The sequence below is a fragment of the Pleurodeles waltl genome, chromosome 9, assembly GCF_031143425.1.
Source record: "Pleurodeles waltl isolate 20211129_DDA chromosome 9, aPleWal1.hap1.20221129, whole genome shotgun sequence".
Classification (NCBI taxonomy): Eukaryota; Metazoa; Chordata; class Amphibia; order Caudata; family Salamandridae; genus Pleurodeles; species Pleurodeles waltl.
Window position 1 is genome coordinate 331,553,008 of NC_090448.1, and position 20,841 is coordinate 331,573,848.

The 20,841-nt window shown below is 45.9% G+C and overlaps 1 protein-coding gene across 4 annotated transcripts in view; it reads left to right on the plus strand.

The window, feature by feature from the left end:
• MST1 (macrophage stimulating 1) overlaps positions 1-20,841 on the plus strand; it is a 355,392-nt gene that overhangs the window by 162,112 nt on the left and 172,439 nt on the right. For all 4 annotated transcript variants that reach the window (XM_069206862.1, XM_069206864.1, XM_069206865.1 and 1 more), the window contains one exon: positions 8,655-8,791. In XM_069206862.1, coding sequence (XP_069062963.1) covers positions 8,655-8,791 — 137 coding nt within the window. The remainder of the gene's footprint in view (positions 1-8,654; positions 8,792-20,841) is intronic.

The following is a 20,841-nucleotide window of genomic DNA, read 5'->3' on the forward strand; positions in this document are numbered from 1 at the left end:
AAAGCATTGGCCACCCAACACTGTGTCTGCACCATGCCGCCCCTGTACGGCTGATGAGGGTATGTTTGATGCTGACCTGTGCCCCCCAACTCCCACGGTGCTGACCTAAACCACTCCCCCAGGCCTGTGTCCTTAAACCGCGGGTACTTACCTGCAACCTGTGTTCTGAGTGCCCCCAGTCCTCATAGGATTCCATTGAAAACCCAACATCAACTTTGATCTTTGCGCCAGGCCTGTGTTGCTGGTGGTGCGCTTTTGGGGTCAACTTGAACTTTTACCTTTGGACATCCTAACTCCTGAAGACTGGGATTGTAAGTTGAGTACTTACCTGTTAACTGTGCTAACACTTTTCCTCCGTTAGGACTGCATTGGTTCCTATGAGAAATTGCACTGTCAACTATTTTATCTGAAAAACTCTAAACAAAGGACATTTGATATATATGCGTGATACCTGCTTACAAATGTACCTGTCTTGAACAAAGATGTTTTGGTTCTAGTAATAAAGTAATAAAATGTTTGCTGCATAAAAACATTGTCCTGGAGTTAGTCATTGAGTGTGTTCCTCGTTTCTTGAGTTTGTGTGTACAACAAATGCTTTGCACTACCATCTGATAAGCCTAACTGCTCGACCACACTACCACAAAAGAGAACATTAGTATTATCTACTTTGGCCTCTGTTAAGCCTCTGGGGAACCCCTCGACTCACCAGCTTCCTACATTGGTGGCAGCAGTGGGATCTACGACTTTGTATTTTCTGTACTACTCAGCCATTACCTGAGCACACGACTAAGTTCCAAAATTGCCTTTAGAAAACGTATTTTTGAATTTGGCAATTGTTTCTAAAAAGGTCTTGCTAGGGCCTTGTTTAAGTCCCCTTAGCATCTCTATTTAGATTTAAAAGTTACTGTAAGCTAGGTCCCTTTGTAAGCTGAAAAAGATTAGAACAGATTCCAAACCTACCAAGGTCAAGCTCCAGGAGCTCTTGGCATAGTATACAAGGGAACACCCTGCTGAGGAGGAAGACTTCCACTCAGACAGGGAAGATGTTAGCAATGAGGAGGATGACCTCCTCACCTAACTAGGGAGACCAGGGCCCCAAGGCCCTTATCTCCAAGGTTAGTGCTCACAGGATCTGGATCGTTCAGAGGGGAGTCCAGCTCCTCTGGGAACACTGAGGGCAGCCTCAATTACAAGGACCTCCTTTTAGCAAGGATGGCCAAAATGTTAGCTTTGGAGCATCAACTCCTAGCTGTAGAAAGAGAGAGAGCAGAAATGGGCTGAACACACATTAATGGTGCGAAGCAATATAAACCGGGTCAGAGAGAATACTGATATCCTAAAAATCCCCAAAGGGATTGCCGCTAAATATGAAGAGGATGATGATATCACCAAGTGGTTCACAGCCTTTGACAGAGCTTCTGCAACTAAAAAGTTAAACAGATCTCACTGGGGAGATCTCCTGTTTGAACTGTTAACTGGTAGGTGTAGGGATAGGCTCCTCACACTCACTGGTGCAGATGCTGAATCCTTTGACCACGTGAAGGCTACCCTGATTGAGGGCTTTGGAAACCCCACTGAGGAATATATAATTAGGTTCAGGGGCTCACAAAACCTCAAGCCGGTCCTGGGTTCATATTGTAGACTACTCCATGAAAACACTAGATGGTTGGATAACTGGCAGTGGAGTGCATGACTATAATGGGCTTTATATTTTGGTTATGAAGGAACACCTGTTATGTAACTGCTCCAATGACAAGTTACATCAAAATCTGGTAGACCTTGGTCCAATTTCTCCCCAGGAATTGGGAAAGAAGGCAGACCATTAGGTCACGACTAGGGTGACCAAGACTTCCACAGAGAGTGACCAAAAGAAAGGGGTCACAAAGCCTCCTCATGTGAAGAGTGGTGAGACACCTAAGGACAAATACAATGAGTCTTCTCAAGGGCCCCAAAAGTCTGCACAGGAGGGTGAGCCCTGAGCCTCTTCACAGTCCACAAATGGGTATGAGGGTAAAAACTTTGATCCCAAGAAGGCCTGGTGTGTCAGCTGTAGGCAGCATGGACACTAAACTGGAGACATGGCCTGCCCCAAGAAAAATCCCACTAGCACTACTCTAGTTAGTACTGGAATAGCCAGTCTCCACGTGGTATCAACAGTGTGCCCAGAGCAAATCGGGGTCCACACGGAAGCTACTCTAGTCTCTGAGGGTGGGGTGGATATAGCCACACTGGCTACCTGGCTGCCTAACATGCAAAAATAGAGGCAGCATTTCTTAAACAATGGGACAAAAGTAGACACCCTAGGGGGTACAGTGACCATGGTTTCCCCAGGACAGTATTTGGCTGGACAGACATATCCAGTTACCACAGCTGACTATGTGACTAAAGTCCATCCCATGGCTATGGTGACTTTAGAATGGGGAGGGGTTACTTGCCTGAAACAGGTAGTGGTCTCTTCTGCACTCACAGTAGAATGCTTGCTAGGGAATGATGTGGAGTCCTCAGCTTGGGCTGAGGTAGAGCTCAAAACCCATGCAGCCATGCTGGGAATCCCTGAACTGGTGTTTGTAAAAACAAGCACAAAGCAGAGCACAGGGTGAAAATGTGTTGGGGCCTGGAATACTGGCCCAACCTTCCAAGAGAAAAGGTAAGAGGACTGGGGGACCAGCCTCTGAACAGCACAAGAAACAAGGCCTCTCTTCTCAGGAAGATTTTTTAGCTCCTGAGGGAACGGAGTCCATGGAGGTAGAGCCTTATCAGGTAGAGCTCTTGGGCCCAGTGGGACCCTCAAGGGAACAGCTGTGCCAGAGACAAAATACTTGTCCCTCTCTTGAAGGCCTGAGGCAGCAAGCTGCTGCACAGGAGAAGGGAGATGTCAGTGGCTTCCACAGGGTCTATTGGGAAGATGGACTCCTTTACACTGAGGTCAGAGACCCCAAACCTGATGCAATCAGGAGAGTGGTAGTGCCTCAGGAGTTTAGAGAGTTTATCCTAACTTTGGCCCATGGCATCCCCCTAGCTGGGCATTTGGAACACACCAAATCACGGAGGAGACCTATCAACCACTTTTATTGGCCCAACATGTCCCTGAAAGTGAAGGAGTTCTGTAGCTCCCATGTCACCTGTCATGCCAGTGGCAAGACAAGATGGTCACCCAAAGGCCCCCCTCATTCCACTTCCTGTGGTGGGAGTTTGGTTTGAAAGAGTTGGTGTGGACATTGTAGGTCCACTTGAGCCACCCACAGCCTCCGGAAATCCATACATACTGGTAGTAGTGGATCATGCTACTGGATACCCTGAAGAAATTCCCCTTAGGTCCACTACAGCTCCTGCAGTAGCCAAGGCCCTGATTGGTATTTTTACCAGAGTGGGTTTTCCTAAGAAGGTGGTGTTTGGGTGCGGCGATTCAACTGAAAACCAGGCTGTCTGCAGGGGCGATGACTATTTACCCTTGAAATGGTGAAAGGACCAACGAAGCGTGGATTGAGCTTTTTAGATCCTGCTAAATGGAGGTTCTTAGTGGATAGCCAGACCTGATCCCCTAGATCGTAAGTAGGAGCTGGGGTTATATGTTTATCTGCTTGCTTTTTGACTTGAACTTGGTAAGTTTCTAGATGACGTTGCGCATGGAGTTGGATGTTGTAAATCTTGGTATGATGTTCCTGTACTGAGGGGACTTACTGTTACTTGCATGTCCATTATAGAAAGCATTCGTGGGTGGAAACCAAATAGGCAGTAGAAGGGTGATACACGCTGCTACTTTCTTGGAATGGTTACCCCCATTTCTGCCTGATGTTAGTGTGTTGAACTGTGTTTACTGGGATCCTGCTAACCAGGTCCCCAATGATTATGCTCTCTCCCTTCTAACGTAGTAATTTGTACCACCCCACATTTGGCATACTGGTACCCCTATCTAAGTCCCTAGTATATGGTACATAGGTACCCAGGGCATTGAGGTACCAGGGGATCCCTATGGGCTACCCATATGGAACCCATGCAAAGCGTTCTGCGGGCCTGCCATTGAAGCCTGCTTGGTCACTGCAAGTCACCCCTGTGACAGGCCCTCCTAGCCCAGAGGGCAGAGTGCAAGTACTTGGGTGAGGGCACCCCTACACTAGCAGAGGTGCCCCCATGAACTCCTGCTCAATTTTTCTGGACTTCGTGAGTTCAGGGACGCCATCTTATGCGTGTTCTGGACATAAGTCACTACCTATGTCCAGCTACACAGCCTCATAATGGTCCTTACAGGACCCCCAGCATTGCTACCAACAGTTGTATGGGTTTTTCCGGGCACCTCAAGCTGGTGCCACCCCTCAGACAGGGTTCTGCCCTCCTGCTGCTTGCTCTGATCAAGCCCAGGAAGGCAGAACAAATGGTTTCCTTTGGGAGAGGGAGGTAACATCCTCTCCCTTGGGAAGTAGGTGTGACTGGCATGGGAGGGGTAGCCTCCCCAAGCCACTGGAAATGCTTTGAAGGGCACATTTGGTGTCCTCTGTGCATAAACCAGTCCGCCGGTTCAGGGACCTCCAGTGCTCGGGCTCGAGACTGGACAATGGAAAGAGAAGTGACCCCTCCCCTGTCCATCACCACCCAAGGGGAGGTGTCAGACCTCCTCCAGAGGGTCCCTGTTCACAAGGTTGGCAGGAAACTCGTGGAGCATCGGAGTGGCCAGGCAGGTGATGTCAGAGCCCCCTCCTGATAGGTGCTTACCTGGCTAGGTGACCAATCCCCCTTTCAGGGCTATTTAGGGTCTCTCTTGGGTGGGTCCTCATATTCGGCTTGCAAGATTCCAGTATTATTGCTCTGCAACCTTCACTTCGATATCTGGCCTCGAACTGTGACTGGAGCCTCCAAGACCCGACAATATGCCTCCAAGAAGAACTCTTCTGCAACATTGTTTCCAGGGCTCCTGCTAGCAACTCAACATTTACACCGGCTGTGCATACACTGTGGGCTGCGTGTCTTCAGTCTGCACTAGAAGGAAGGAGGAATCTCCCTTGGAGTGAAGGAGTCACTCTACTGCATCCGCAGGCACCTGCTGAAACGACGACCGGCTGCGTTGATCTCCCCTCATCTTGAGCTGTGTGGATCCTGCATCACGGGTGGTGGTCCGGAGTAGTCCTCTTGGTCCTCTCTGCCAGCTCCCCAACCTTGGTGGAGGTAAGCCTTTGCCTTCCCAAGCAGGACAGTACTCTCTTGCAGCTGCCAAGGCTTGTTTGCATCTCCTTCAAGGAATCTTCAGGCGATGTGTAGCTACCATCCCCAGCACACCTTCCTGCGACACACAACCCTCTGCGTGGTTTTCTTGGGGTGTGGGATCCCTTTCTGTAGTGCTGCATGGGCTCCTTCAGCGACTTCTGTGTCCCCGTCCTGTGGGACTCCTGTGGGTGCGGCCTCTGCTCCTGTGGACTCTCGGTGTCACTGAGGGTCCCCTCTGACTCCCCCTCCAGAGTTGAGTCCTCCTGGGCCTTGCTGGTCCCCAGCAGCACCACTTTTCCATTAACAGCGAGTTTCCCTTTGCCAAGGCTTGTTGGTGGAACACTTGCACTGACACCCGTTTGCAATCTTCCTTCCAGCGTGGGACATCTGCATCCATCAGGAACTCATCTCCAGCTCCAGGACTGCAGTGCTGACCTGATCTTCATTACCGTTGACCAACTCCTGCAAGTACATCTGGGTAGGTAGTAGCTCCTACCCCTCCTGGACTCCATTGTGACTTTTGGACTTGGACTCCTCTCTCCACAGGCCTTCTTCTCCAGGAATCCACCACTGGTTTCTTGCAGTATTGTCTGGGTGTCTTCTTTTCTTCCCTTTTGTGTGGTTTGGGGAAATTCCAGTGATCTACTCCTGCTTTTCTGGTTGCTGGGGGGGTACTGTGTTACCTCTGTGGTTTTCTGATACTCAACTCCCCTCTACACATTCCACTTATCTAGGTGGGGGTCCTGTGTTCGCATTGTTTTTTTTTTTTTTTTAGTATATGGTTTGGGCTCCCCCTAGGGTCACTATTGGTTATTGCTATTTGCACAGTTTTCTAACCTATTTTTATGCCTATTACTGTTTACTAGTGTATATATTTAGTGTATGACTTACCTCCTAGTGGAGGGTTGCCTCTTGCATACTTTGTGGTATTGTGTTGTTCCATAAATAAAGTACCTTTATTTTTGTACAATTTAATGTTTTTTTTCATGTGTGTAAGTGCTGTGTGACTACAATGGTTTTGCATGAGTTTTGCATGTCTCCTAGATAAGCCTTGGCTGTTCTTCCACAGCTACCTCTAGAGAGCCTGGCTTCTAGACACTGCCTACACTTCACTAATAGGGGATACCTGGACCTAGGATACTGCCACACACGGCAAGCTTCCTACACTTGCTATATGAAAACAAAAAAACAGAACACCCCCCAAAAAGCTAAACAATCCTCTCGCTCCAGAGTCACATTTGCGGTGTTCAATAATAATTCTTGTCTTCACAAATCCTAAAAGCTACCTTCTGAAGAAACTTACTGTTGCTCCCATTTGTTGCTTCATTATTACTGCTAACCTATTGTCCAGATTTTATCTGTAGTCCCTTGATTAGTTGGATGCTAGTTGCTTTCTCATGTATCCCATATTAAGCGAGGCATGTTCCTCCTATTTGATTTCGTGGAATACTTGATGACTGTTCATTGTAAAGCACTCTAATACTCTAGGCCTATGTTTGTGCTGCAGAAATCTACACTGATAAATGGAAATGACTTGACCATGGAAAACCAAACAAGGTATTTAGATGCATCTCACATCATTTGGCTTGTGGAAACATATGAAACTGGGAACAAAAAGGGTAAATAAATTCCAAATAGAGGAGTAACTGCCCTTTTATTTCATGGATGTTTCTTTCAATGGTCTAATAGGATACAAAACAAATTCATCCCTCTTATAAAGATTTCCTCTATTTCTGCTTTTGTTGCCCCCCACACTGAGCTGTACGACCCACAGTAGCTCCCAGAAGGACTTTTTGCAAGTACAAAGGCAAACATGTTGCATCTTTTGTTACATCTGGATTGAGAGCCATAATATTTTTGATGCCTCAGCCATGGGCATAATTGTTTACAACTGAGTGTAAATATCAGTGTAAAAGGGATGGCACACCTGTTAGGGATTTTGTCTCTTCATAGACTGGTGATAGCTCCTTTTATATCTTGGTTTTGTGAGTCGCAACTAAAGCATCTTGGAAAATAGGTTTCTTGTTTTTTTTGTTCTATTTTTTGATCCATGCCAGAAGATGCATGTCTTCAGCTTTGGAATGCAACCTCTTATTAGCACAGTGCTAAAGTTGATAATATGTACTGCGTCAGTTGTACCTCATTGGTCCTCGGTATTCCAGATCTACTAGTTTATAGTTGGCAATTCTTTGTCAAACAAGAGTCTGTTATTTGGCCTTCCCATCAATTCTGCAGGCATTAGCAGACTGTTGTGGTACATTAAAAAAAAAAAAATACATTAGTGGAAACATTGACAAATTTGGAGCTTGAATGGAAATATTTTATGAAAGGGGATTAGGCTTTGTATCTCTAGTTAATCGGTCACATATGTTATATTAAAATATATCATGCTCTCAGGGTAAACATCAAGATTATTATTTTTTTTAACTTCAGCATTTTACTAACATTTGTGATTTTGACAAAGCTTTCTTAACTAAGCCTACCATGACAAATTCTTTATGGTGAAAACGAAAAAGATGTACAGTTTGTCATAAATGATGAAAATCTGAAAAGTGGAACAGTTATATATTGTTTAAATACAGAGAATGAGAATAGATAAAGAATTAACCAAAACAGAACTTACAACAGGTAAGCAATACCCAGTCGAAGCTCTAGTTGTCCAAAGGATTGCCAAATCCAGCGATGGAGAGTGGGCCTGTGAACCGCAAGACCATTCTGAAATACTGGAAGTAGGAAGCCTAGAAGAAAAGTAAATACACACAAATGTGGAAGATTTCGAACAAGCCCTTCTTCTCCCCTTATAGATGTACCAGATGTACTAAATGTTTGATCACAGGCACAAGAAATAAATATGTATTGGGAATACTCTGGTAGAGCTAGCCATACATGCTGGTGTTCAGCCAAACATTATCCTTAGAAATATGCTAATGTGATGTAATGTGTTAAAAGGATAATACCCCTCCAATTTATTATGCCAGAGGACATAATGCCACTGACCGCAATAGAAGAGAAGCTAGATGAAAGAGAATGCCATGTAAAAACATGCAAAAGAGTTAAGCCCCGCAGGAGAAATTGCATCCTCAAATTATTGTCCTGAAAGAGTTTTCTTTAATATTGTTTTAGGTGGAATTAAGCCAAAATCTGGCGAGGAAGAATACCAAACAGAGTAGATGTTTGTGGCTAGAAGAAATGTAACATTCTATTTGTGAAAACATATACCTCTCCAATTAGCATAAATTCAGAGGATGTCCAGGGACTCTATTTGTGGTGAATAAAATGAAATTGAAGGCGGGGCAGGATAGTTCAATGTAAAAGGCATTTACCTTGAACTGTGGGATAATTTGATACCTACTATTATGTTGGTTGTAAATCCAAAACCAGCACAGTACCAGACGCTGGATGGGCAGTGCCAATAAAGTGTGAAAATACTTACCTGTGCATGGTGTTCCTCTCAGGGGACTGCAGGAGAATTACTGCCGGAATCCAGATGGCTCTGAGGCTCCCTGGTGCTTCACCACCCTTCCGGGCATGAGAGTGGCCTTCTGTTTCCAGATAAAGCGGTGTATCGATGAGTTGCCGGCAGATGGCTCAGGTTTGTATACTTATCCCTTAGTGTTTCTGCTTTTTTTTTGTTCAACTGTTACATAGTTTTCTAGAAATTGACCCTCCTATTACCTTACCCACCAACAAAAAATAATACTAATCATGTAAGTTCCAAGGTGTCTCTCTAGGTCAATCCAATGTGAGTTGAGTAATGCATTTTATCAGTTCTGATTCAAGAGACAAAGCCCCCCCAACATCAGCCATTAGACTGGTCCTTTCAACTCCCAGCTTGAGTAGATTGGTTGAAAGCATGGATAACATTGATATTGATCTTTACTTTCAGTTTCTGGTAGCTTCAAATGCCAAAAACATATATATTCAATTTATACTCCATTTACATAACAAACAAAATGGAACAAAATCCCGAATATTTTAACAGTCCGTTCAAATGTGTCTTCAAGGACCTGGAGTGTGCTTGGTTGTGCTCTCCTTACCATTAATGATTGAGATTAAGGTTGGGGGGAAGGCCAACATCGCCAGATATGCTTGTATGAACTAGCTTGTTAGATTTTGTTCTTTTTTTGGCCGCCTGTTAACTTACCCCACTCAAATTGAGACATTTTTTCACAAATATGTTGATGCTGGGTTGGAATACAGGGACAGAACAAGAGTGAGTACTTTTGAGTGACTTCTGGACTTTAAAAAACAACTTCTACAGACCTGAGGTTGAGGAGGAAGTTTTAAGTTAATCGATTCTTGTTGTGGACTGTGGTAAAGAAGAGTATGTTAAATGGCAAGTGTGGCTGTAGACACACATGCTCTGCATACTTCTGCCATCTAGTGTTGGGTTCAGAGTGCTACAAGTTGTTTCTCTTCAAGAAGAATTTTCGTGCCACGGGTGGCTCCTCCTTCTTAGTGATACTGCGCATGGACCGAAGAGCGTGTAGGTTGGAGATGGTGCATAAATCCCTAGGCGATACTCTGGACATCTTCGGGGAATAACACGCACAGGAGGAGCCAGAACAGGAGGAGGCAGTCTCCATTCAGTCCGACATAGAAAGCCACAAAGTACCGTTGGTGCAGCAAGTGAGTACTGCAGCCCCTCTTGCCCCCACTAAAACTCATAAAAAAGCCCTTTCTGAGGTTATTGGACAACCACTGCCTCCAGGCCATGGTCTGTCTCAGAAGGTCAGTTCAGCTGCCCTGCCCATCAGCTCGGCACCAAAGACAATGAAGGCTACTGGCGGGTATTGACCTCCTCTATTTCGGTCCGAATGCTAACCACCAAACCTTCGGTACCGACTATATCGGATCCAAGCCGAAGCACCTCAGAATCAGTTTCAGCATCTAAAAAGTACTACCAACAGAAACCATCTTTACCAAAAACTCAAGACGCTACCCCTTCAGAGCAATTGGATTCTAGTCATCCTCCACTACACTGTCTCCCATTGAGCAGATACTAGAAACCATGGATGCTAAACCTCGCAGGTTGTACATTCATGAAGGAACAGGACGTATTTTGGCTATCCTCTCTACTTTTAAGAGGAAGCTAACTTTCCAGGATGTCTTGGACAACTCACTGCCTCCGAAAAAGATCTTAAAGGACAAGGCCACAAAAAGCCTTTACCTTCTTCTCCTCCTTCTGATCCACCACATTCACTACCCCCACTTCCTGATTCCCCTCACATGTCACACAAAAGTTATCTTAGTCCGGTTGGACAATCTCTTAATCCAAGGGTCTTTTAGAGCGAGACCTTGTCATCCCGGTGGGGATGAGGGTGTCGGGGTTTTGGAAGGAGTCTCTAGGCACTGGAGAGATGCTATGGGCCTCGTCCAGCTGGCGACATGTCTTGAGCTGCTTTCTGAAGTCCTTCAGAGAAGGGGATTTGGGCAGGTGTATTGGGAGGACGTTCCAGGACCTAGCAGCGAGGTGGGAGAAGGAGTGACCACCGAAGCGTTCATGGCGGATGCGGGGACTTGGGCCTGGGCAAGGGAAGCTGAGCAGAGGTCTCTGGTCAGTGGAATGTGAGGCGGTTGTTAGTGTAGGTGGGTCCAGCATTGTGGATGGCCTTGCATGCATGGGGTGAGGAGCTTGAAGAGGTATCTTTGCTGGATTGGAAGCCAATGGAGGGCCCAGAGGTGGGGAGTGATGCTGTTTCTTCTGGGGAGGGCAACATGACAGCAGTGTATTACTACAAAAACAGGGTATGACATGGTCATTCCATTCATCACAACTTGCACAAACAATATATAAGTGGGCTCATCATCACATTCGCCTACTGGCAGAGGATTTCCTGGGAAGAGATGAGTTCGCAGACCTGCTCAGCAGGATGCACAACAAGTCCACAAATGGGAACTCCACCCACAAGTCCTTCAAAAATACTTCCAAAGGTGGGGAACTTCTCAATTTGACTTTCAGTACATTAGAAAACGCAAAATGCCCAAGCTTTACATCCAGGTACCCTCATTCTCTATCAGAGGGCAGTGCTCTGTGGATGAACTGGTCAAGGATATTTGCCTATGTTTTTCCGCCTCTCCCTCTTGTTCCATTACTGGTTCGGAAACTCGGACATCTCTCATCATGATCCTGGTAGCTCCCACTTGGGCACGTCAGCCATGGTTCACAACACTCTTGGACCTCTCACAGGTTCCCCATGAGAAGCTCCCCAACAGGGCAGACCTTCTCATACAGGAATCTTAATATAGTACTCACTAAGCTCATGGGCCCACCTTTTGACTCACTTCATTCCTGTCCTATTCAGTTCCTCTCTTGGAAAGTGTTTTTTATTTGCTATTACCTCACTCAGATGTGTAAGGTTATTCTAAGGTTAATGCTTTAAGTTCACTTTCTTTCATATACACAAAAACAAGATGGTCCTTGGTACAAATCCAAGGTTCCTACCAAAAGTAGTTTCTCAATTCTGCATCAAACACACCACTGAGTTATTGGTTTTCTTTCTGCAGTCTTGCTCATTGGCAGAAAGAACACTCCACACTTTGGATGTCAAAAGGGCACTCAAGTATTACAGTGACAGCACTAATTAATTTAGGAAAACAAAACAGCTTTTTCAGTACCGCATAGGGATAATGCAATCACAAATAATTGCATAGTTAGGTGGATCACTAAGTGCTTCTAAACTTGTTATGCTAAAGCAAAAAGACAGCTGACACTAACTCCTAGAGCATATTCTACTAGGAAGAAAGACACCACTTTGGCTTTCTTGGTAAACATTCCTTTAGCTGACATTTTTAAAGCAGCTCCTTGGTCTACACTGCATACTTTCACAAAGCATTACTGTGTAGATATACCGACACGTCAGCAAGCCAGTGTAGGACAGTCTGTCCTGAGAACACTTTTCCAGACAACTGCAACTCCCACAAGCTAACCACCACTTTTGTGGAGGGACTGCTTTACAATCTATGTAGAGCATGTGTATCTACAGCCACACATGCCATCGAATAGAAAATGTTACTTACCCAGTAGACATCTGTTTGCTGACTACTACTCTACACTCCCCTACATCTTAGTATTTAGGGGAGCCCGTGGCACCAGAACAGCAGAATCTTGCTGACCTACGAAGAAGAGACACCAGAGCTGCAAAAGCAAAGCCTGAGGAAGAAGCACCTGACTTGGCCCCAGACCTGGCGGCCTGTCTGCTGTTCCCGCTGATATGCACCAAAGTAGTTTCGTCCTGCAGCTGTTTCGCCTCTAAAGCCTGGGAGGACTGCTTGCCTTCAACAAAGACCCAGGAACTACCATGGAGTAGCAGAGCTGCTTCCTTACATCTTGCAGGCACCCCAGGAGAACTAGCATACAAAACGGACTCCAAGGAATGGAGCGGGTCCAGGGCACTGCCTTCCTGTGTAGAATGCTGAATTTATTGAAAAGTATGTGGGGACTTTACCGGATGACATGGACCCAAGTCCTGCAAGGTAAGAATACATGGATTGAAAAAAAGGAAAAGTCCCACTAGAAATAGTATTTTCTTAGTGTCCAAATACCATAAATTCAATGGAATGAGGTGAACAAGATTACAAAGGAACGTCATTTGTTGATCCAATAATTTCTAGTTTATTTTGTGTAGAGAAGACAAATTGTTTCCAAAGTGGGTTACATTAGTGATTAGTCCAAAGCAAAACCACAGAAGAGTCAGCCAACACGTGTTTCGCCCTAACAGGCACGTGAGCCGGGGCTTTCTCAAGGCATTCTGATATAGTTAAGCAGTATAAGGCAATTTGTTGTGTACATTAATTAGATATGTTCATAATCTGAGAACAACAATGAAGTGCGAAGAATCGCGTCCGTCTACTGTGAAAAACCGGGGAGAAATGCAAGGACTCCCAACTGCTGGAAACCTGAAAGCACCACTGCACCTGTGCCGCGCAGCCTGAGTTGAAGTGAGCCAACAGTACCAGCGAGGTTCCCCCCCGGTCCTCCAGAGATAAAGCCCACTTTGGACTTGCCCACTGTGGACTCAACGTCGTCTCCTGCAGTCTCCTCACAAAGGCCTCCTCAACCGTGAGTGCTCGGGTGGAGAAAACCAGACACCTCAAGACATCTCTGCACCAGTCGCCCCTGGCCTGTAAAGAAGAGGACCTGAGGTGTCCTCAAGCATCTTAAGATTGGACCCCACCTGTTGGTTCCTTCTGACTGGATTCCCAGTCCTAACCTGCAGCATCTTTTTGACCGGACCGATCTCTATTGACAAACATTGGGCACCTGACGCTTTACTACACTTCTGCACCTGGCTGCCCTAGAGACACCTGATGTGACCTGTTGGTTTGGTCCTGACCCTTGTCCAGTACCTACCTTAAGTCCAGGAGATTGGCCTCATAAGTTGCTGTACTACACCTGAAGGCAATACTTGTTCTTCTTTCTATAGGATAACATTGCCACTTCTGAAAATTGCACTGTGTCGACTACAACTATTTTTCTTGTAAACCATATTTATCTGATCATATGGATTGTGGTGCCTAGATACAAGGATACTTGTTGTTTGTGTAACTTGGTGTGGATTTTGAGATGTGTGCCTCATTTATTGACTGTGTATATTTGAAAACGTCTCACACTCCCGTCTAATAAGCCTAAAGCTGCAAGACCACACTGTCCCCTAAAAAAGCACATTGGAATTGCTAGAGCAAGCCCTTGTCTACTAGTAAGAGAACTTCTGGAACTTTTGCACGATATATCCTATTTTGATATATCATATAAAGAGCTAACTTTCTACATTGGTGGCACAGCGGTGGGGTACAAAACTTTCACATTTGCTATATCACTTGCTTAATAAGTGATTGCACGAAGGGATCCACAATTGTCTTTAGTTAGGAAATATTTTTCCAATCTTTGTTCTTTTTTTTTTTTAATTGTTTAAAAATTACTGCTAGGGCGCAGGGTGAAAAAAAAAAAAAAGGGGCTGGAGCCTGGAATAATGGCCCAGCCCTGCAAGAGCAAATGCAAGAAGTCTGGTAAGACAGCTTCTGATCAGCCACAAGCTTAGGTCCCCTCTCCTCAGGAAGAATACATGTCAGCTCTTGAGAGAATTGAGCCCCAGGAATGTGGGCCTTGCACAGCAGAGCTCCTGGGCCCAGAGGGACACTCTAGGGAAGAGCTGTGCCAGGGACAAAAGACCTATCCCACTCTTGAGAGCCTGAGACAGCATGCTGCTGACCAGGAAGGGGAAGATGTCAGTGGCTCCCACAGAACCTATCGGAAGGAGGGACTCCTATATGCTGAGGCCAGAACCTCCCTCCCCCCCCACCCCCAAGCCTGGTGCCACTAGAAGAGTCATAGTGCCTCAGAGGTGTAAAGTTCCTACTCACTTTGGCTCATGACATTAACTTAGCTGGGCATCTTGGCCAGACCAAAACTTAGAGTAGGTTTGAACCTCATTTCTGCTGGCCAGGTATGTTCTAGAAGGTGAAGTGGTTTTGTAACTCCTGACACATGTGAAGCCAGTGGCAAAGCTGGTGGCATCCAGATGCCTCCTTAATTCCACTTCAGTGGTTGAAGGTCCCTTTGAAAGGGTAGGGGTTCACATTGTTGTCCCCCCCCCGACCCTACAACATCATCAGGGCTCAGATGTATTCTGATGGTAGTGGGTCATGCCACCAAGTACCCTGAGACTATGCAGTTGCTAGGGCCCTATTCAGTATGTTTACTAGAGGGGGCTTCCCTATGGAGGTGGTAGAAGACCGAGTGTAACTTCATGTCTGCATAGTTCAAGGCCCTGTGATATGAATGTGGAGTGACTTATAAGTTCAGTACCCCATATCGCCCACATCGAAATGGTTTAGTCAAAAGGTTCAACAAAACCATGAAGGGCATGATTTCAGGATTCCCTGAAAATCTCAAAAAGAAATGGATATCCTGTTACCATCCTTGATTCCGTCTACAAAGAAGTGCCCTAGAAGGGAAGTAGGGTTTCCCCCCTTTGAACTTCCGTTAGATTATTCTGTTAGGGGAGCGCTGGGAGAGACCTCTGAAGGAGTCTAAACAAGACATTGTGTAATATATCCTTGATCTAAGTTCAAGGATGGCTGAGAACATGGAAACCTTGAGGTCATCCAAAAGCTCTAGAAGCTCTGGTATGAGCAAACGCCTGCCATGGTGGAGTTCCCACCAGGGCAGAAGGTGTAGGTACTTGAGCCTGTGGCCCTAAGGGCACTCCAGGACAAATGGAGCAGCTGTTACCCTATCCTCACCTATCTGGTTGACCTAGGCACTCCCAGGAACCCTCACAGAGTTATCCACTTGAACTGCCTAAAGCTCTTCCATGACAGAGTGGATGTGCCTAGCTAATGTTTACTGATGAGGATCAGGAAGAACATGAGCCTCTCTCTGACCTCCTTTCCCACAGCCCCAAAGATGGGTCAGTTAGTGGAGTGGTCCTTTCAGACACTCACTGCCCAGCAGCAAGCTGACTGCAGGCAAGTCCTACAGCAGTACGCTGAGCTCTTTCCCTCACTCCTGCTTCGACGAACTGGTATGTCCATGATGTGGACACTGGTGACCATATGCCTGTCAAAAGCAAAATATACTGACAGTCTGACAAAGTGAAAGATCGCATCAGAGCTGAAGTAAGCAAGATGCTGAATTTAGGGATGATTTAGGCCTCTGACAGTCCCTTGGCCAGCCCAGTGGTCTTAGTCCCCAAACCTCATTCCAAGGGAGGTAAACCAGAGCTGACGTTTTGTGTGGTCTATAGAGGTCTCAGTTCTGTCACTAAGACGGATGCACATTTTGTTCCAAGAGCAGACGAACATGATTGACAAGTTAGGTAGGAGCAGACACATTTCTCAGTCCTTTTGATTTGACATCAGGGTACTGTCAGATTGGCCTGACCCCTGGAGCAAAATAAAGTTCAGCATTCTCAATCCCAGATGTACATTAGCAGTTCACTGTTATGCTATTTGATTTAAAGAATGCCCCTGACAGTGGTTGGAGAATAAAACCCTTGCTGGGTTGTATGGTAGCCTTTAGTGCAGCATATCTTGATGATATTGCTGTCTTTAGCTCCACTTGGCAAGATCACCTGATCCACCTTGGTAAGGTCCTTGAAGCTCCTCAAAGTGAAGGCCTCACTATCAAAGCAAGAAAGTGCCAGACAGTGCAAGGTTTAATACCTGGGTTGTAGTGGTTGAACTTGGCCTCCACTTACAAGGTGTTCTAAGCTCCAGACAATTCTGGACTGGGTAGCTCTAACCACCCAAGTTAGGGCATTCCTTGGCTTGCCTGTGCATTACAGGAGGTTTGTGAAGGTGTATGCTACCATTTTGGCACCCCTCACAGAACTGATTTCCAAAAATATGCCAAAGAAAGTAAACTGGACAGTGAGCTGTCAAAAGGCCTTTGACACTCTGAAGAAAGCAACGTGCTCAGCATCCATTCTAAAAGCTGTAGATTATTCAAATCAGTTCATAGTGCAGACTGATGCCTCTGAACATAGGATCAGAGCGGTCCTATCAAAAACCAGTGATGATGGCCATGACCAGCCTGTTCCATTCATTAGCAGGTGGTTACTCCTCACAGAGCGGCGTTGGAGTTCCATTGAGAGGGAAGCCTTTGCTGTGGTCTGGTCCCTGAAGACGTTGAGACCATACCTGTTTGGTTGTCACTTTCTTGTTCAGATTGACCACAGTCCTCTCTGATGGCTAATGCAAATTAAAGGTGAAAACCCCAAACTGTTAATATAGTTCATTTCCGTACAAGGAGATGACTTTAAAGTGGAACAGACATGGGACTGACCACACAATGCAGATGATCATTCCGGGTCCTTCCAAAAATACTCTCTTGGGAAAGGTTAGTTTCATTCTTTCACTTGGAGGAGGGAGGGTTATGTAGGAAAGTGCCCCTTTTTGACTTGGTCGCCCTCACTTTTTGCCTGGTATCTGATGCAGTTTTGACTAAAGGTACACTGGCTCCAGCTAACCAGGTCCCCGGTGCCAGATCTTTACTCTTAAAACTGTACTGTTGTTCCCCAATTGGCAATACCTTTGCCCCCCCCCCCCCCCCCCCTGTAAGACCCTAGTAAATGGTACCCCTGTTGCCTAGGGCCTGTGTACGAAAGAGGGTCCCCAAGGACTGCAGCATGTATAGTGCCATCCTCCGGGACCACCATCTAGCACATGCCTTGGTGCAGCTAAAAGTTAAGACAACATGGCACAGCCTGTGTGCAATGTTCCCTAACACTGTGTGCAATATATGTAAGTCACCCCTAAAGCAGACCTTGCAGCCCTAAGGCAGGGTACATTATATTACATGTGAGGACATGTCTCCATGAGCAGATATGCCCCTGCTGTGTCTTTGTCAAGTGTTAGACCTAGTTAGTGAACAGGGAAGCTATTTTAAGTACATGTGCTGGACACTGGCCGCTACAAGTTCCTACATAATTGCTTCACTGAAACTAGGGGTATTTAGTATCAAACATCTGATATTAATAAACCCACCCTAATGTCAATGATGGTTTTATTAATGCATGCACCCAGAGACCACCTTAGAGGTGCCCCCTTAAAACCTACCAACTATCCATGTGGACTGACCTCTTTTAGCCAGCCAGCCACCAACAGACATGCTTCTGACCTCCAAGGGTGAGAGCCATCGCTCTCGGGTGGTCAGAAACAAAGCCTGCTCTGGGAGAAGTGTTTACGCACCCCACCCAACAGGATGACCAGTAATTCTCCTTTCCAAGGCAGGGGGCTTCAAAGTAGCCCACTGCGCTTGGTATGCAGATCTGGCCTTTCTCAAAGGAGAGATGTCTTCACCCCACCTCCCACACCCCGTGCCTCTGGTCCCATTTAGCACCTGGACAAGCAGGAATTGAAGTGTTCAGACAGGTGTGGCCACCCCTCAGGTCAGTCCAACCCGTAAGGTGCGCTGCCTCATGTGGACACATTTCAAAATCTGCCATCTTGGTGTTGGCAGACTTAGGAATTCTGGGACAGGGTTCTGCCCACCTCCCACAGGAAGTGGTCCTATAGGGGGTCTAGTAACTACAGGGCCAAAGTATTCAATTGGCTACTACCCTATACTCCCCTGACGCTCCTAAAGTTTAGTATGTAGGAGAGCCACTAGCACCAGAACAGCAAATTCGTTCTGGCCTACAAAGGATACCAGAGCAGTGAAAGCAAAGCCAGAGGAAGAAGAACTTCACTTAGCCCCTGCCCTGCTGACCTGTCTTCTGTTCCCACCAATCTGCACCAAAGTTGTCTTGTCCTGCAGCAGTTATGCCTCCAAAAGCTGGGAAGGACTGCCTGCCTTCAACAAAGACCCAGGAACTTTTGTTGAGAAGCAGAGCTGCTTCTCTGCATTTTGCAGGCACTCCCAAAAGAACTGCAAGGACTTCTGAACACTGAAAACCCAACACCTGAAAGGAGCATTGCACCAGTGCTGCCTAGCCAGAGTTGAGGTGGACCAACAGTGTCTGCTTGGTCGGGGACTGACATCTCCACTAGCTGGAGTGCCCTGGGGCACTGTAACATGAAGCCTGAGCATTTGAAGCTCACCACCAGGTGTTACAGTTCCTGCAGTGGGGGAGGGGAGGGGAGGATGTGAAGCACCTCCACCCAGTGCAGGCTTTGTTTCTGGCCTCTGAGAAGACAAAGGCCCTCAACCTATGGGGTCAGAACCTTGTCTGCTAGTGGCAGGCTGGCACAGAGCAGTCAGTCCTACACTAGAGGATTGGGTAAAATACAGGGGGCATCTCTAAGATGCCCTTTGTGTGCTTTTGTTTTAAAATAAATCCCACACTGGCATCAGTGGGGGTTTATTGTGCTGAGAAATTTGATACCAAACTTTCCAGTATTCAGTGAAGCCATTATGGAGCTGTGGAGTTCGAAATGTCAAACTCGCAGACCATATACTTAATATGGCCACACTGTACTTACAATGTCTAAGAATGGACTTTGACACTGTAGAGGCATATTGCTCATGCAGCGATGCCCTCACCTGAGGTATAGTGCACCCTGCATTAGGGCTGTAAGGCTTGCTAGAGGGGTGACTTACCTATGCCACAGGTGGTGTTTTGTGGGCAAGGTACCCTGGGGGGGGGGGGTGGATGCCATGTCGACTTTGCATTTTCTCCCCACACACAATCTGCAATGGCAGTGTGCATGTGTTTGGTGAGGGGTCCCTTACGGTGGCATAACACAAGCAGCAGCCCCTTGGGAACCCTACCTGGTCACAGGGCCCTTGGTACCACTGGTAACTTTTACAAGGGACTTATCTGTGTGCCAGACGTGTGCCAATTGTGGAAACAATGGTACATTTGTATGGAAAGAACACTGGTGCTGGGGCCTGGTTAGCAGGATCCCAGCACACACTGTCAAGTCAGCATCAATATCAGGCAAAAAGTGGCAGGGGTAACTGCAACAAGTGCCTGTTTCCTACAGGTAGAAATTGTAAATGATGGTCAAACAATTTCCAATAACTCTAGTCGATGTGCACTTGATGCTGCTGATACAGCAGCACACAGTATTACCACAACAACTGCCAAAGCTATTGGAGCATTACACGCCAGCACACATAGGGGTACTTTTTGTTGTTCAGGGTTTAATAGAGGGTTTAGGTCATCATTTCAGGAACATTCCACAAAACATACTAAACCCACCTTTCAATACACCAGAGGTTACTTTAGAGGATCATATAGAGGAAACCATAATAAAGGAAGAGTAAAACCATCTACATCTAGAGGATCATCATCCGTCACTAAACAATGAATTACCACAAAGACACACCTCTCCTGTAGGGGGAAGGTTACAACTTTTTTTTTACCCCAATGGACTCAAATTACTACAAAGCAATGGGTACTTCAAATTATCCAAAATGGTTATCCAAATTATCTGTAGCTCATTTCCACTCCACCAAATATACCCCCTCTCACAAGATCATTGAACTCTTCTCAAAGAGGGAGTGCAATCTCTTCTTCTAAAAGGAGCTATAGAAGCAGTACCATTGCAATACCACGGAACAGGCGTTTACTCCCTGTACTTTCTAATTCCCAAAAAAGATTGGTCTCTCAGACCAATATTAGATCTCAGACCCTATAACCACTACATCCTATCAGAACATTTTCATATGGTCTCTCTTCAGGATGTTATTCATCTGTTGCAACTAGGAGACTTCATGACAGCTTTAGATCTAAAGGACACTTATTTTCACAATCCCATTCATCCTGCACACTGCAAATGCCTAAGATTTGCAGCAGCAGGAAAAATGACCAATTCAAAGTATTACCATTCAGAGTCACAACTAATCCCAGAGTATTCACAAAATGCAATGTAGTGGTTGCAGCACATTTCAGAAGAAAACAAATTCATGTTATCCCTTAGTTGGACGATTGGGTCATCAAAGCCGATTAATTCCCACAGTTTAAAAATGATAATCAAACTACAATTTGTCTCCTACATTCTCTAGAGTTCACCATAAACTCTGTCAAATCTCATCTGCAACCTCTCCAAACACAACCATATCTAGGAGCTATTCTCAATACACAATTAGGAATAGCCCAACCAAAACAGTGTCCAAGCTTTTCAAACATTAATTGCTACATTCAAACAGAACCAAACATACACAGTAAGAACTGTTATGAAACTGTAAGAAAT